General features: G+C 36.3%; 1 protein-coding gene across 6 annotated transcripts in view; it reads left to right on the forward strand.

The window, feature by feature from the left end:
- Positions 1 to 266: 266 nt before the first annotated feature.
- LOC139760590 (uncharacterized) overlaps positions 267 to 18,891 on the forward strand; it is a 57,390-nt gene continuing 38,765 nt past the window's right edge. The window contains exons 1-7 of one of the 6 annotated variants that reach the window (XM_071683967.1): positions 267 to 463; positions 3,266 to 3,413; positions 5,971 to 6,044; positions 6,632 to 6,833; positions 16,850 to 17,013; positions 17,394 to 17,548; positions 18,410 to 18,538. In XM_071683967.1, coding sequence (XP_071540068.1) covers positions 3,293 to 3,413; positions 5,971 to 6,044; positions 6,632 to 6,833; positions 16,850 to 17,013; positions 17,394 to 17,548; positions 18,410 to 18,538 — 845 coding nt within the window. In that variant the 5' untranslated portion in view covers positions 267 to 463; positions 3,266 to 3,292. Of the gene's footprint in view, positions 651 to 3,265; positions 3,414 to 5,970; positions 6,045 to 6,631; positions 6,834 to 16,849; positions 17,014 to 17,393; positions 17,549 to 18,409; positions 18,539 to 18,891 lie in introns of all 6 variants that reach the window. The other 5 variants (XM_071683968.1, XM_071683969.1, XM_071683964.1 and 2 more) reach the window with 5 other exon arrangements.

Below are 18,891 nucleotides of genomic sequence, written 5' to 3' on the forward strand. Positions count from 1 at the left end.
AAAGATAAGTTCAACTTAATTTATGGCTCTTCGAAACGTCTCATTAAAACCTAATCCGGGAACTAATATCTCGGATTGCACCTTAAAAACTCTCCACAGCGCATGCGGAGCCAAGAGACGCAGAAAATCACATTTCAAAAGCACATTGAAAGATTATTTTATTATTATTATTATTGTAATTATTATTATAAATATTTATATAAATTTTGTAATATAAAAACGTTAAGATAATTATATTCTTTAAAGTTTCATTTACATACATATTTTCCAGACCACACGTTATTGTTTATGTTTGGATGGAAAAGTGTCGGTGCAAAGAGTATTGAAAGATTATTTTTGATAAGTATAAGTTCACAGTTGTCTAGTTATGATGTATGAAAATAAGGAACGAACACTGATGTACGCTGGGCTGTAATTTTACTGATTAGTGATTCGCATTAAATCAGAAGAACCTAAATGAACTGTAAGTCCACCTGCAACGATGCATTACAGTCCTAGGCTGACTACGTGTTACCTGTAGTGTGACTATTTAAGCGTATTAGAAGAAACTGAATCTTTGCCTTACAGCACTACTGATTGTGGACGCATATTTGTTGTAATAACCTCAGCCAAGTTTATTTGCCCGTGTTATTTGTCAGTAGGTAAATAAGGTTAAATTGTTTCTTAATGTGCAAACTGTGGTGAGAAGTCTTGTTTTAGTTCAACATCGAAACTAGCTTTGGGAAATGGTAACTTAACGGAACTTGATTAGTATAATCTGTTGTGATTATAGAAACATTTGTAGGGCAGGATTTGGAGCATTACACAGTTTACCATTTTACTGAATGAGAAAAGTTTTCAGAGTGAACTTTCGTGTTTTGTTTGAAATAGTGATTAAAGTGATACCAGTTGAGTAGATATCAAGTTTGTTTTTACCTGTGGCGCCTCCTCCAGCAGTTGTGGAGTAAAAGTTCTCCATTCTGTGCCAACTGTTCAGATTGTAGGGAAGTAATTGCTACCACTTTTTTGAAAATCTTTCAGCTAGAGAAACTGGGACAAATGACATACTAATGTGATCTGCAAGTGTCTTTGCTAATAATCTTGTGGAGAAATGATGTTCCTCCACTGTCGCTGATTCAGATTCTGTAGAGTATTATTTTGTTTTTGCAAGTAGATCTACCAAAGTAAATTACTTTGTCTGGTGTACCTCACGTAATGCTATAGATTATGCTCCTGTTCAGACCACTTCTACTGTGAGACAGTTCACAGATAGATGCTTCCTCTTTATCCATATAGTATATTTACCGTGATCTTAAACAAATGTTTACCTTATGATATGTAAGCAATATTGGGGGGGGGGGGGGGATGGTTATATGAAAGATGTCAGGTAAATTGATTTTAAAGTAGGTGAAACATTTAGAAATCAATAGAACCTATGTCAGCCTTATCAAACTTCATCCCGAAACTGAAATTTATTAAAATTTTTATTTGTTAGTCTTACGTTATTGAGACATCATAGGATTGCAGAGTTGTGCCAGTTGCCAAAAATAGATATGATATTGTGGCTGTTAGCTTTGCCACCCACCCTTCCCACAAACTGATTTTATGCATTTACAGCAACACATTAAATTAATACTGGAATATTTGTACAGGTACACTACCGATTTTCTGGCACTCTTGGTTCCAAAGCCTTACCTGATTAACCATTTTGCTGGACCAACCATGGCATGTAATAATAGTTTATCAACACTCCTTTAACCCACTAATTATGCATCTCCCATGTGTCTGAAGTATACCATGGACTGCTAGAAATTTAGATTAAACAAATATTAAATGTTTGAACTCCCTAAGATGGTAAGTCTGTCCTTAGATTGTTTGAATCCTGAGGGGTTTTCTTTGTCTTCTGTTGTCAGTGTTTTTCTAGGTGTGCATTGCCAGAATAATGCAATTTTGTCTGCATTATACACCTGTTCAGGACTGAGGTGCTCGTCAGCTGCGAGTTTCACATTTGTCCACATTCTCGACAGCTCCTTCGTGTTTTACAGACCTCTTTTCTCCGCACACTTTATTCATGGAAATTCCATGATCCTTCTTTAATTTTTGAAGCCATTTTTCACCATAGACATGTTCATATTGTAATTTAGGTTCTTTTTGGAACAACTTAACCCGGTTCATTATCATCCTACCTGACAAGTCCACTCCATCACTCCGATGCTGTCGAAACCATTCCATCATCACTTGATCATGCTCAGTACTCTTACCATCTTTCATAGTTTTTCTCATCGTCATTTGCTTCTTGGAATCACTGTCTGCATAGAATTTCAATATTTTCTCCCTTTGCTTCTTTATATCTTAAACAATTGATGAACCAGTACTGTAGATGTCACACAGCTTACACACTGAAACACCACGGTCCATTTTTTCAACAGTTCTACTTTATATTGGATTGATATGGACTGGTGTTTATATTTGACACTGCGACTGACACTCAAATGTCTTAGAAGTCATAGCTACAGTTAAGTTTAAGCAAAATAAGCTAAGAATCTCCCAGAATTACAGTATCATTACCAACAAGTGCATTGTAAAGAATGTAAATAGGCTCCTCCTACACACAACGCCATCTATGGATGCCCAGTAAACTAGTTTGGTGGCTGCGGTAATTTCAAGTTCCCTCACGTAATTTTGTCTGGACTAAAGGAGGTGCCGAGCCATCAGTTGCCGGAAATTCGGTGGTGTACCTGTGCTTGCCTGTAGCTTATTATGAAGAAACTCAAGTTTGTAAATCTGATTACGATGATTGATGTAGAAGGTTTATACAGAGTTCTAAACAAAACTGTTATATTTGATTGTTTCATAAATTTGGATGATATGCAGGTTTGATTTAATTTTTTGTTGATTATCTCTTGGTAGGAATCATTCCTACATTATTAGGAAATTGCTGTTATATCTTAGTACCTAAAATGTCACTGCTACCCAAAACCAGTGTGAAAAGGCATGTTGATTTTACACTGATGTGTTAATTAGGAGTTTCAAGATTGGGCTTATTTCGTATGTACTGGTGTTTTATATTTGAAAAAATTACAATTAGGTTATGATTTTAACTTAATGCTCATTAATGTAATTCTGGTATTTATAAAAAAATTGGCACTTGTATGGCAAATTATTTTGGTTGGTTGGTCTTATTTACTGCATTTTTAATCTTATATGTTAAAGTGACTGAGCATATATATTATATTTCTTGTAATATCTGCAGTTATCTTTCATTGATACGTATTTTATTTCATAGGTCTTTGGACTAATTCATTGTTAAAGAATGCCGCAAAAGAAAGTCTTGTTTAATGAGGTTTCTGATGAAGAAGAAGAAACATTTAAGATTAATAAGGACTATGCTACCAAGTATGAAGAATGGCGAAGAGGAGAGGAGCTACAAAAATGTAGGTGTCATCCAGAAAATATATGTATTATACCTGTGTATTGTTGTTTTCAGACAAATGAAATATGTGAATATCTGTAAACTTGCTGTAGAGAAGCAATAAACTTAATGATAACCTTTTTTTAATTTTGTTGCCTGATCAGTATATAATTCTTGTTGAAATAAACTTACTAACAATCATTGTTGATGTTTAAGCTAATATAATAGGAATATTTTAGCTTGCCTTAAAAAGTAAGATGGTGTAAGGTTATTGGCCTTCGTGTCAGTATTGTGCATCATTGTTGGCATCAGCTGTAGTCCAGTAGGCTCAAGTGAAATATGCTAATCTTGCTAAAATAAGCACATCTCTTTTTGTCCTTGCTTTTCATTCACACCACCATCATGCACAAATCAGTTTTTTGTTCCAGATGATCAGTCTGTGTCTGTCATTCTTGTACATAGTCTACCTCTTCTCATTGTATCCTTATCCATACTACTGTATACTCTCTTGACCAACCCAATCATCTACCATATATTCTACATTCTACATGGTGATATCATAACATTACATATCCTTACACCTTCATTATCAACAGTCTTGTGTTTTTTGTTATAATGTGTGAATTCTTGATCTCCATGTTCTTATTTTTATCTATTTTGAGCTGCAGAAAGTAGCTTTTCACACACATACTTCAGAGTTGGGACAAGTATTTCAGCATACAAATTTGCATACCCTACACTTAAACTCTTCTCATGCACAAGGGCTTTTATTGCTCTTCAAGTTTTTCTACCTTAAAAGATAATGTTTTCCACTATTGCATGTACAGACAACAAATTGATTTTTTTCCGGGCCCCTCTTATTCCCTACAGACTGAATGAATACTGCAGACCTTTCCTTTCTTCTTATTCATACACATGCCTTACAACCATGATAAAAACCTCTCACTGCTTCTGGTGGCTTTCCTCCTACACCATATATTCTTAAGACCTTCAACAAGGCATCTCAACTCTTGTCATATGCTTTCTCCAGATCCATAAATACCACATATAAATCCATCTGTTTCTTTAACTATTTCTTGCACACATTCTTTAAAGCAATTACCTGATCCACACATCCTCTACCACTTCTGAAACTACACTGTTCCTCCCCAGTCTTATGCTCTGTACATGCCTTCCCCCCCTTAATCACTACTTTTGCATACTACATGCCAGATATGCTCTACAAACTTATACGTCTGTAGTTTGAATGTATTTTTTATCTCCCTTATCTTTATTATAGTAGCCTATACATGCATTCTGCCAATCCTCAGGCTATCTCATCTTGATCCTTACATACACTAAGAATCGTAACATACATCAAGATATTCAGCTGCAATACCACCCTCTCCAGCCACCTTGCCACATTTCAACTTATGCAAGGTTTTGAACACCACTTCTGTCTTCATCAAACCACTTTTCATTACTCTCTTACTTTTCATATCACCCTGACCCAAACACCCTCCATCTACTACCCTCTTGTCAAACACATTCAGCAATCCCTCAGAATACTCACTCCCTCTCCAAGTCACTTCATCATTACCTGTTACCATTTCTCCCTTTACCCCATCACTAATGTTCCTCTTTGTTCTCTTTATTAACCTCCTTCCAAAAATCTAATTCTTCCTGAAGTTTACTATACTTGTTCACATTAACTCTCCCCTTCTAAAAACACCTGCTTGTTCCTTTTGCTTTTTCGCTGTCTCTTATACAGTTCCCAGTCAATTCCATTCCATTCCTGTAAGCATTGCCCAAAAGCCTTTTTTTTCTCCTTCACTTGTAACTTTATTTCGTTGTCCCCCAATTCAGTACCCTTTATAATCTGCCCACCTCTCACCTTTTGCATGCCTCTTGCATCTCTTGCACATGCCAGCTTTGCTTCTGTAAATACCTCCCATTCACCACCCACTCCCTTAGCTTCGTTTACTCTCACGTTTTGCTATTCCCCAGTCCGTCTTTTCTGGTATTTCTTCCCACAAGTCTCCTTTCCAAGCCCACTTACTCTCACCTTTCTCCTCTCTCTGGTAATTTTTCCTCATTAATAGAAACCTGTACAAGTCTTCACCTCTGCCTCCACAGGGGAGTGAACAGACATACCACCAGATGCTCCTTTCAGCACACACACATCCAAAGGTCTCTTTTACATGTCTGTCAGTTAATGTATAATCCAATAATACTAGCATCTTTTCAACTCAAATATGTATGCTGTGTATGTCCCTCTTTTTAAACCAAGTATTCCCAGTCACCAGATGAAGATTTCAGAGAATGATTTAGGATTGGATGCAATGGATGCATTTTGTGTGTAGAGATTTTAGTTTTGTCTAATCAACCTATTGTACAGTGAAAAGGTAAGAGTGCATGTCCTATTATAGAACTTCATGTTTTGCTTGATCACACTGGACATGGGGATCTCTATGACTGGGCTGAGAGAGTGTATGTACATGTTCCACCAAGCAAAATAGGGAGTAGAATTGATGCTAATAGATTAATGGATAGTTTTATCTGATGAAAGATTGATTTGCATTGTGTTTTTGTTTCCTCAGTAAAAGACCGTTATGGAGAAGATGGCATTCTTTCTTCAGATTCAGAAACGTCTTCAGATGATGAATTTGTTGAGGTAGGTAGATTGGCGTATTGCTTGTTTTCATGGAGCTCATATGGTGTTACATCAGTACATTTTTCCTTTTTTGCATATATTATGCAGTTACTAGCACTTGAACCTTGTTAGTTTTCTTAAAACTTTGACTGAGACCAGGTTTGAAGATGTAACATTTGTTATTGGTTTGTCTATCCATCTATATGTGTCTCAGACTTTATTTCTGAGCAGTATCTTAGATAACTTTTAAAGTTTGTATCAGATTTGATGATATTGCTCATTCCCTTAATCATTAGCTGGTTCAAAAATAGAGTTACATCATTCATCTTAGATTGTCCTTCATAATGATGAAAATAGTCTTTTTTTCTAATTACTGCTATTGCCAAATGTTTTATACTTTCATTGAATTTGATATTAATAATTTCTTCAGTCATATTGAGCTTTTTAACTGGAGGCCAGTGTTGACAGGGCATTTTGCTTTAGGATAGGTGCCATTTTTATTATTGTCAGCTTACTGAGAAGTCTTCTGTTCTTCATTTAACATTTCAGCATTTATGTTTGGAATTTTTAGTTTTACAATGTCTGTTTCATGAAGGGTTTGATTTCAGCCTGACAACCCAGAATTTGACAATGACTTTCTAGTCACTATGGGTGCTTTGCATAAAAAGAGTGAAGCAGTTTTGGAAAGGAATGATTTCTTTTGTGGTAACTACACCAAGAAGAAGGAAAAAGAAGAAAAGCCTTTCACCGTTAGGGATTTTGAAAGGCACTTCATCATGGATTATGGTGGAGAGCTAGATGATAATAATGGTAAGCAGTGTTGTAAAAATATATGTAGTATACCCTGATGAGAACAGAAATTAGTGTGTTGTGTGAATATTTGCAGTACACCCTGACATGGTCTGGCATATTATCAGATTCCTCATTACCCTTCAAACAATGCTATTTTTCATTCTTCTGTTATCAGTTGTCAGACGGAACCCATGTATGCTTTTTGCATCTTTTGTGTTACAAACGGAACGTAAGGGAAGATTAAATTGTTCTATAAAACTGAAGTGTATTTGCAGCTTTATTGTGCTTTTGCTTTCGTGAGTCAGACACGGGAATTTTCTAATGTCACACCCTTTGAGTGCATGTGAAATTATAACAGCTCTCAGTATGACTTTGCTCTCTGCTATGATAAAGTGCCTCTGGCCAGTACAGAAATTTTGTTGGTTCCTTCAGATTAATGCAAGTTTATTTTTATTCATTATACTTTGTCGCTGTCTCCCACGTAAGCGAGGTAGCGTAAGGAAACATGAAACAATGGACCCATACACACATGTAAATACATACATGCACATATTGGATTTTTCTTAATTTTTTTGAAAATATCGATGTTGAAAATTTCAGCATAGATGCTTTTACATATGCTGAATAAGAATCTGTGTTCAAAACCTAAAAATTCGTGTAATTAGTCAAGTAATTAGCATATGAATATTATTATAATTAATCCAAGTGGTAATTAAAGGCTTAATATTACGAAATGCAGTCTTTTGACTCTAAATACTTAATCACCATATAGAATAAAATCTATGCACAGATTTTCATAAAATTTGAAGTTGAAAATCAGAGCAAAATGCAAGGCTAAAGCCTTGAATTTTTCTTGATTTTTGAAAATATGAATTTTCTTGAAAATTTCAGGATAGATGCCTTTTAATGTGATGAATAAGAATCTGTGGTCAAAACCTAAGAATTTTTGTAATTATTTGAGTAATTAGCATATTAATATTTTTATAATGACTCCAGATAGCGCAAGGAAACAGACGAAAGAAATGGCCCAACCCACCCCCATACCCATGTATATACATACGTCCACACACGCAAATATACATACCTACACAGCTATCCATGGTTTACCCCAGACGCTTCACATGCCCAGATTCAACCCACTGACAGCACGTCAACCCCGGTATACCACATCGATCCAATTCACTCTATTCCTTGCCCTCCTTTCACCCTCCTGCATGTTGAGGCCCCGATCACACAAAATCTTTTTCACTCCATCTTTCCACCTCCAATTTGGTCTCCCACTTCTCCTCGTTCCCTCCACCTCCGACACATTTATCCTCTTGGTCAATCTTTCCTCACTCATTCTCTCCATGTGCCCAAACCATTTCAAAACACCCTCTTCTGCTCTCTCAACCATGCTCTTTTTATTTCCACACATCTCTCTTACCCTTACGTTACTTACTCGATCAAACCACCTCACACCACACATTGTCCTCAAACATCTCATTTCCAGCACATCCATCCTCCTGCGCACAACTCTATCCATAGCCCGCGCCTCGCAACCATACAACATTGTTGGAACCACCGTTCCCTCAAACATACCCATTTTTGCTTTCTGAGATAATGTTCTCGACTTCCACACATTCTTCAAGGCTCCCAGGATTTTCGCCCCCTCCCCCACCCTATGATCCACTTCCGCTTCCATGGTTCCATCCGCTGCCAGATCCACTCCCAGGTATCTAAAACACTTTACTTCCTCCAGTTTTTCTCCATTCAAACTTACCCCCAATTGACTTGACCCTCAATCCTACTGTACCTAATAACCTTGCTCTTATTCACATTTACTCTTAACTTTCTTCCTTCACACACTTTACGAAACTCAGTCACCAGCTTCTGCAGTTTCTCACATGAATCAGCCACCAGCGCTGTATCATCAGAGAACAACAACTGACTCACTTCCCAAGCTCTCTCATCCCCAATAGACTTCATACTTGCCCTTCTTTCCAAAACTCTTGCATTTACCTCCCTAACAACCCCATCCATAAACAAATTAAACAACCATGGAGACATCACACACCCCTGCCGCAAACCTACATTCACTGAGAACCAATCACTTTCCTCTCTTCCTACACGTACACATACCTTACATCCTCGATAAAAACTTTTCACTGCTTTTAACAACTTGCCTCCCACACCATATATTCTTAATACCTTCCACAGAGCATCTCTATCAACTCTATCATATGCTTTCTCCAGATCCATAAATGGTACATACAAATCCATTTGCTTTTCTAAGTATTTCTCACATACATTCTTCAAAGCAAACACCTGATCCACACATCCTCTACCACTTCTGAAACCACACTGCTCTTCCCCAATCTGATGCTCTGTACATGCCTTCACCGTCTCAATCAATACCCTCCCATATGATTTACCAGGAATACTCAACAAACATATACCTCTGTAATTTGAGCACTCACTCTTATCCCCTTTGCCTTTGTACAATGGCACTATGCACGCATTCCGCCAATCCTCAGGCACCTCACCATGAGTCATACATACATTGAATAACCTTACCAACCAGTCAATAATACAGTCACCCCCTTTTTTAATAAATTCCACTGCAATACCATCCAAACCTGCTGCCTTGCCGGCTTTCATCTTCCGCAAAGCTTTTACTACCTCTTCTCTGTTTACCAAATCATTTTCCCTAACCCTCTCACTTTGCACACCACCTCGACCAAAACACCCTATATCTGCCACTCTATCATCAAACACATCCAACAAACCTTCAAAATACTCACTCCATCTCCTTCTCACATCACCACTACTTGTTATCACCTCCCCATTTGCGCCCTTCACTGAAGTTCCCATTTGCTCCCTTGTCTTACGCACTTTATTTACCTCCTTCCAGAACATCTTTTTATTCTCCCTAAAATTTAATGATACTCTCTCACCCCAACTCTCATTTGCCCTCTTTTTCACCTCTTGCACCTTTGTCTTGACCTCCTGTCTCTTTCTTTTATACATCTCCCTCTCAATTGCATTTTTTTCCTGCAAAAATCGTCCAAATGCCTCTCTCTTCTCTTTCACTAATAATCTTACTTCTTCATCCCACCACTCACTACCCTTTCTAATCAACCCACCTCCCGCTCTTCTCATGCCACAAGCATCTTTTGCGCAATCCATCACTGATTCCCTAAATACATCCCATTCCTCCCCCACTCCCCTTACTTCCATTGTTCTCACCTTTTTCCATTCTGTACTCAGTCTCTCCTGGTACTTCCTTACACAAGTCTCCTTCCCAAGCTTACTTACTCTCACCACCCTCTTCACCCCAACATTCACTCTTCTTTTCTGAAAACCCATACAAATCTTCACCCTAGCCTCCACAATATATATATATATATATATGTATATATGAATATATTATCCCTGGGGATAGGGGTGAAAGAATACTTCCCACGCATTCCTCGCGTGTCGTAGAAGGCGACTAGAGGGGACGGGAGCGGGGGGCCAGAAATCCTCCCCCCCCTTGTATTTTTTAACTTTCTAAAATGGGAAACAGAATAAGGAGTCACGTGGGGAGTGCTCATCCTCCTCGAAGGCTCAGACGGGTGTCTAGATGTGTGTGGATGTAACCAAGATGTGAAAAAAGGAGAGATAGGTAGTATGTTTGAGGAAAGGAACCTGGATGTTTTGGCTCTGAGTGAAACGAAGCTCAAGGGTAAAGGGGAAGAGTGGTTTGGGAATAAAGTCAGAGGTTAGTGAGAGGACAAGAGCAAGGGAAGGAGTAGCAGTACTCCTGAAACAGGAGTTGTGGGAGTATGTGATAGAATGTAAGAAAGTAAATTCTCGATTGATATGGGTAAAACTGAAAGTTGATGGAGAGAGATGGGTGATTATTGGTGCATATGCACCTGGGCATGAGAAGAAAGATCATGAGAGGCAGGTGTTTTGGGAGCAGCTGAATGAGTGTGTTAGTGGTTGTGATGCACAAGACCGGGTTATAGTGATGGGTGATTTGAATGCAAAGGTGAGTAATGTGGCAGTTGAGGGAATAATTGGTATGCATGGGGTGTTCAGTGTTGTAAATGGAAATGGTGAAGAGCTTGTAGATTTATGTGCTTGTAGATGCTTTTATGTATGCTTAATAAGAATCTGTGGTGAAAACTTAAAAATTAATGTAATTAGTCAAGTAATTAGCATATGAATATTATAATTAATCCAAGTTGTAATTAAAGGCTTATTGATACAAAATGCAGTTTTTTGACTTGAAATACTTAATCACCACAGAGAGTAACATCTATATCCAGATTTTCATTTAAATCTGAAGAAGTTGAAAATTGAGGAAAATGCCTTGGAATTTTTCGTGATTTTTTGAAAATATGGATTTTCTTGAAAATTTCAGCATAGATGCTTTTTGAAATAATTAATCTTAGTGGTAATTAAAGGCTTAATAATACAAAATGCAGTCAGTTGACTGGAAATACTTAATCAGCATATAGAGTAACATCTATACCCAGATTTTCATTAAAATATGAAGTTGAAAATCTGGGCAAAATGCAAAATTTTTTTTGAAAAAATAGATTTTTTTGTTTAGAATATCAGCATAGGTGCTTTTAAGTATGCTGAATAAGCATCTGTGGTCAGAACCTAAAAATTCGCGTAATTTGTTGAGTGATTAGCATATCAATATTATTATATTTACTCCAATTGGTAATTTAAGGCTTAAGATGAAATGCAGTCTTTTGACTCGAAATATTTAATCAGCATATAGAATTACATCAATACCCAGATTTTCATTAAAAATATATTTTATTTTATATTATTTTTTTTTATTATACTTTGTCGCTGTCTCCCGCGTTTGCGAGGTAGCGCAAGGAAACAGACGAAAGAAATGGCCCAACCCCCCCCCCATACACATGTATATACATACGTCCACACACGCAAATATACATACCTACACAGCTTTCCATGGTTTACCCCAGACGCTTCACATGCCTTGATTCAATCCACTGACAGCACGTCAACCCCGGTATACCACATCGCTCCAATTCACTCTATTCCTTGCCCTCCTTTCACCCTCCTGCATGTTCAGGCCCCGATCACACAAAATCTTTTTCACTCCATCTTTCCACCTCCAATTTGGTCTCCCTCTTCTCCTCGTTCCCTCCACCTCCGACACATATATCCTCTTGGTCAATCTTTCCTCACTCATTCTCTCCATGTGCCCAAACCACTTCATAACACCCTCTTCTGCTCTCTCAACCACGCTCTTTTTATTTCCACACATCTCTCTTACCCTTACGTTACTCACTCGATCAAACCACCTCACACCACACATTGTCCTTAAACATCTCATTTCCAGCACATCCATCCTCCTGCGCACAACTCTATCCATAGCCCACGCCTCGCAACCATACAACATTGTTGGAACCACTATTCCTTCAAACATACCCATTTTTGCTTTCGAGATAATGTTCTCGACTTCCACACATTCTTCAAGGCCCCCAGAATTTTCGCCCCCTCCCCCACCCTATGATCCACTTCCGCTTCCATGGTTCCATCCGCTGCCAGATCCACTCCCAGATATCTAAAACACTTCACTTCGTCCAATTTTTCTCCATTCAAACTTACCTCCCAGTTGACTTGACCCTCAACCCTACTGTACCTAATAACCTTGCTCTTATTCACATTTACTCTTAACTTTCTTCTTCCACACACTTTACCAAACTCAGTCACCAGCTTCTGCAGTTTCTCACATGAATCAGCCACCAGCGCTGTATCATCAGCGAACAACAACTGACTCACTTCCCAAGCTCTCTCATCCCCAACAGACTTCATACTTGCCCCTCTTTCCAAAACTCTTGCATTTACCTCCCTAACAACCCCATCCATAAACAAGTTAAACAACCATGGAGACATCACACACCCCTGCCGCAAACCTACATTCACTGAGAACCAATCACTTTCCTCTCTTCCTACACGTACACATGCCTTACATCCTCGATAAAAACTTTTCACTGCTTCTAACAACTTTCCTCCCACACCATATATTCTTAATACCTTCCACAGAGCATCTCTATCAACTCTATCATATGCCTTCTCCAGATCCATAAATGCTACATACAAATCCATTTGCTTTTCTAAGTATTTCTCACATACATTCTTCAAAGCAAACACCTGATCCACACATCCTCTACCACTTCTGAAACCACACTGCTCTTCCCCAATCTGATGCTCTGTACATGCCTTCACCCTCTCAATCAATACCCTCCCATATAATTTCCCGGGAATACTCAACAAACTTATACCTCTGTAATTTGAGCACTCACTCTTATCCCCTTTGCCTTTGTACAATGGCACTATGCACGCATTCCGCCAATCCTCAGGCACCTCACCATGAGTCATACATACATTAGATAACCTTACCAACCAGTCAACAATACAGTCACCCCCTTTTTTAATAAATTCCACTGCAATACCATCCAAACCTGCTGCCTTGCCGGCTTTCATCTTCCGCAAAGCTTTCACTACCTCTTCTCTGTTTACCAAATCATTTTCCCTAACCCTCTCACTTTGCACACCATCTCGACCAAAACACCCTATATCTGCCACTCTGTCATCAAACACTTTTAACAAACCTTCAAAATACTCACTCCATCTCCTTCTCACATCACCACTACTTGTTATCACCTCCCCATTTGCGCCCTTCACTGAAGTTCCCATTTGCTCCCTTGTCTTACGCACTTTATTTACCTCCTTCCAGAACATCTTTTTATTCTCCCTAAAATTTAATGATACTCTCTCACCCCAACTCTCATTTGCCCTTTTTTTCACCTCTTGCACCTTTCTCTTGACCTCCTGTCTCTTTCTTTTATACATCTCCCACTCAATTGCATTTTTTCCCTGCAAAAATTGTTAAATCGTTAAAATCATTAAAAATCTGAAGATGAAAATCTGGGCAAAATGCCTTGGATTTTTTCTTAATTTTTTTAAAAATATGCATTTTCTTGAAAATTTCAACATAGATGCTTTTACATATGCTGAATAAGAATCTGTGGTCAAAACCTAAAAATCGTGTAATTGAGTAATTAGCATATGAATATTTTAATTAATCCAAATGGTAATTAAAGGCTTAATATTATGAAATGCAGTCTCTTGACTCAAAATACTTAATGACCACATAGAATAACATATATACACAGAGTTTCATTAAAATTTGATGTTGAAAGTATGAGGAAAATGCAAGGCTATAGCTTGGATTTTTCTTGATTTTTTTGAAAATACGGATTTTCTTGAAAATTGCAACATAGATCCTTTTAAGTATGATTAATAAGAATCTATGGCCAAAACTAAAAAATTCTTTAAATTTGAGTGGTTAGCGTATTATTATAATTACTCCAAGTGGTAATCAAAGGCTTGATAATACGAAATGCAGTCTTTTGACTCGAAATAATTAATCAGCATATAGAATAACCTGTATACCCAGATTTTCATTAAAATCTGAAAAAGCAAAAAATCAGGGCAAGATGCAAGCCTTGGATTTCTCTTGATTTTTTGAAAATATCGATTTTCTTGAAAATTTCAGCATAGATGCTTTTACGTATGTTGAGTAAGAATCTCTGGTCTAAACTTAAAAATTCATGTAATTAGTTGAGTAAATAGCATATGAATATTATTATAATTAATACAAGTGGTAATTAAAGGTTTAATAATACGAAATGCAGTCTAATACGAAATGCAGTCTTTTGACTCGAAATACTTAATCACCACATGGAATAACATCTAAACCCATATATTTTTTAAAAATATCGATTTTCTTGAAAATTTCATCGTAGATGCTTTTAAGTATGCTGAATAAAAATCTGTGGTCAAAACTTAAAAATTTATGTAATAAGCATATGAATATTATAATCCAAGTGGTAATTAAAGGCTTAATAATATGAAATGCAGTCTTTTGACTTGAAATACTGAATCAGCATATAGAGTAACATTTATACTCAGATTTTCAATAAAATCTGAAGAAATTGAAAATATGAGCAATATGCAAGGCCTTGGATTTTTCTTGATTTTTTTTAGATATTAATTTTCTTGAAAATGTCAGCATAGATGCTTTCACATATGCTTAATAAGAATCTGTGGTGATAACGTAAAGATTTGTGTAATTAGTTGAGTAATTAGCATATGAATATAATTAATCCAAGTGGTAATTAAAGTCTAAATAATACGAAATGCAGCCTTTTGACTCTAAATACTTAATGACCACATAGAATAACATCTATACTCAGATTTTCATTAAAATCTGAAGTTGAAAATCTGAGGAAGATGCAAGGCTATATAGCCTGGCATTTTTCTTGATTTTTTGAAAATATGGATTTTCTTGAAAATTTCAGAATAGATGCTTTTAAGTACGCTGAATATGAATCTGTGGTCAAAACCTAAAAAATCGTGTAATTAGTTGAGTAATTAGCATATAGATATAATTAATCCGAGTGGTAATTAAATGCTTAGTAATACGAAATACAGTCTTTTGACTCGAAATACTTAATCAGCATATAGAATAACATTTATACCCAGATTTTCATTAAAATATGAGGAAGTTAAAAATCTGGGCAAAATGCAAATGCAAGGCGTAGGATTTTTCTTAGTTTTTTGAAAAAAATGGATTTTTTTGAATATGTCAGCATAGATGCTTTTAAGTATGCTGAACAAGAATCTGTGGTCAAAACTTAAAACATCATGTAATCAGCTTATGAATATTATTATAATTAATCCAAGTGGTAATTAAAGGGTTAATAATATGAAATGCAGTTTTTTGACTCTAAATACTTAATCAGTATATAGAATAACAAATATACCCAGATTTTCATTAAAATCTGAAGAAGTTGAAAATGGCCTTGGATTTTTCTTGATTTTTTTGAAAAATATGGATTTTCTTGAAAATTTCAGCATATTTGCTTTTACATATGCTGAATAAGGATCTGTGGTCAAAACCTAAAAATTAGTGTAATTGTTCGAGTAACAAGCATATTAATATTATAATTACTCCAAGTGGTAAGTAAATGTTTAATGATATGAAATGCAGTCTTTTGACATGAAATAATCTCTCAGCATATAGAATAACATCAACACTCAGATTTTCATTAAAATCTGAAGTAGTTGAAAATCTGGGCAAAAAGCAAGGCTTGTATTTTTCTTAGATTTTTTTGAAAATATGGATTTTCTTGAAAATTTCAGCACAGATGGTTTTACATATGTTGAGTAAGAGTCTGTGGTCAAAACTTAAAAATTCATGTAATTAGTCGAGTAATTAGCATATGAATATGATTAATCCAAGTGGTAATTAAAGGCTTACTATGAAATGCAGTCTTTTGACTCTTAAATACTTAATGACCACATAGAATAACATCTATACCCAGATTTTCATTTGGTCACAGTGGAAGCTGTGAGGGAATACAGCGAGGGAGGGGAGCTTAGAGATGAGACACTAGTGCTTCAGAATCTTTCAGGGATGATGACCAGACATTTGTATGTTAGGAAAGAATATCTATCACCAGTGGATCTTGCCTTACAGAAGCAATACTAGTGATCATAGAGAAAACTGTGAGATTCAAGATATCTTAGGATATGGGAGTTGAGGAGAGATTCAAAGACTTTGGAAATGGTAGATATCAAAGTAACAGGATGATAGTTTGAGGGGTAAGAATGGTCACCCTTCTTAGGGTTGGGACTTACCAATACTTGCTTCAAAGAAGGAAAAGCTTTGGTTTTTTCGCAGTTACAATATTATGAACAGAATCCTTTAGATGATAGTGCATGGATATTATTATTATGAAGAAAAATCTGTAAGTTGAAATCATTGCCATAATTGTGATAATGATGGTGGGGAAATATTTCCCCTACTAACAAACAAAAAAAAGCTGCTTTTGATCATGATTACAGAAATAATGATAATGGAGATAGATTGCTATAGGTTATTATTTTGTGGACCAGTACCCTAGGTTAACATAAGATCATGAGAGTTATAGTGTGATTGTTTTTATTGCCAGACCTTCTGATGAAAGATTATGGAGATAAACCAGAGGACGAAGAAACAGTAACTTTTAAGGATGATAAAGAGAGCAGTGATGATGATGGGGATGGATTATTGTCGTCTGGACTGTTCACGGTCAAAGAAAACACACAGAAGAACAAAAAGGAACAAACTACAAAGGTATGCCTGTACAGTAATAAATCTTTTGATTGTACTGTAAAACACTTTGTTGAGGGACATGACACACCCAATTAAATCTTTTTTCTTTGCAATATCATTGCTCCATTTTTAATTTGATGGGTTGGAGCAGGTACTTACAGCTTCTGAAACATCAATTACACATTTTTATCCATACCCCTTTATAAAGGATTTTCAAACTTTTTCATTTTTGTAGGATTAGGTATATTTCATTATCAGTGGATTTTTAAGCCTTATTGACATATATTTATATAGAGTCACTGTAGCTAAAGCTTTTTATTGCTGAAAAATCAAAACTCATATGTTTAATGCATAGATCCATTTGCACTGTTTTTAATTGCTTCCTTCTATTTCATGATTAGGATGTAGGAGATGCAGTAGCTTTTGTCAGGGGAGAGAGTTCAGCAGTAAGTAATCCAAAAGATAAGAACTTACTTGAGGGCCTCAGAGATGCATGGAGAGACCCAAAGTTATCAAAGAATGACAAATGGTTGGCAGACTTCTTCCTTAATAAAAGGTAAGTTTTTTGAAGATACTCTTAATGATGATAGTACTATAGTCATAATTATTATAATGATTGTGATAAATAGGTTATCCTTCATCTATTCTTAGCACTACCTCACACAGGAAATTGTGGAAAAGGATATCAGCAGTCAGTAGGTTAATGATTAGAGTTGTGAGGGAGCCTTAGTGTTTGACATTTCATACAATCAATTAGGAGGAATATGTACAAAATTACAAGCTATGTGAACTAGTCAAACTCACTCTCAGCTAATATTACATCAGGTAACCTATTTCTCCACTTGATGTGGCACTGCTGCTACCTGCTGATGAGCTTGATGATGCGGCACCAACTTATTTTCATGCAAATCTGATGTGCTCTACACTCACCCTACATTTATTCATCCTGCAAACTACGTCCTATATTGATGAATATAGCTCATGTATTTATTTTCTCTTTAGTTTTGTAAAGACCTCAAAAAGAAAGCTAAGTGGCCTCAGGTCACCACACTCCAAAGAACACATGAGACCTGAACAGAAAAGTTAGGGATCATTTTGAAATCCCACTCAAATGCCTCTCCCATATTGCATTGAAGTTATGCTTTTTGATGGTTTCAGGATTCATGATTTTCCTTGTGCATATGCAAGGAAAAACTTGTATTAATGTGAGAGCCATTTTCACAAACAGAATTCTTTGGCAATTGTATTGAGCCTATTTTCTGGAAATGTAACACTTGACGTTATGGATTTGCTATTCACAAAATATTTGGAAAATTATGCATGTAAAATTGTGATTTAAGTGCAAGAAATGACTTAAAAGATATATTTACGAAGTTTTTAGTTAATGTGGTGAGTTAATAATCTTTTTGATTTTCAGATACCTTGAAGATGATGATGAAGCAATTGAACGTGCATATAATGAAACTGTTATTGATGAAGAAACACTGTCTGAGGATGAGAAGACACTGGAAAAGATGGACACCTTTGAAACAAAATATCGATTCAGGTATGTGAAATTATTCTGGGTTTGTAAATTTTTTGGAACGTGGATGAGCTTTCCATTGTCAAAATACAGTACAGTATATGGAAACTCATAGACTGAAACATATTATCAAATGATTGGCTTTACAGAAGCATAATGTGGATCTGCCATAGTAGAAATAGAGACTCGGGTTAATTTTCTAAAACTGAATTAGATTATTATTAGCTCACATGAGGAATAGGGAGTTTTAGGGGGAAACTTTAGTGTTATAGGACTATTTGATACCATTAGTGACTATTCTCACAACAGTTTTATACACTTGATATGGATGAACTTCGCATCAGCTGTGGGCTGAATTTTCCTGCCCGTTTGAAGGA

Source organism: Panulirus ornatus, chromosome 37, assembly GCF_036320965.1.
Source record: "Panulirus ornatus isolate Po-2019 chromosome 37, ASM3632096v1, whole genome shotgun sequence".
Taxonomy (NCBI): domain Eukaryota; kingdom Metazoa; phylum Arthropoda; class Malacostraca; order Decapoda; family Palinuridae; genus Panulirus; species Panulirus ornatus.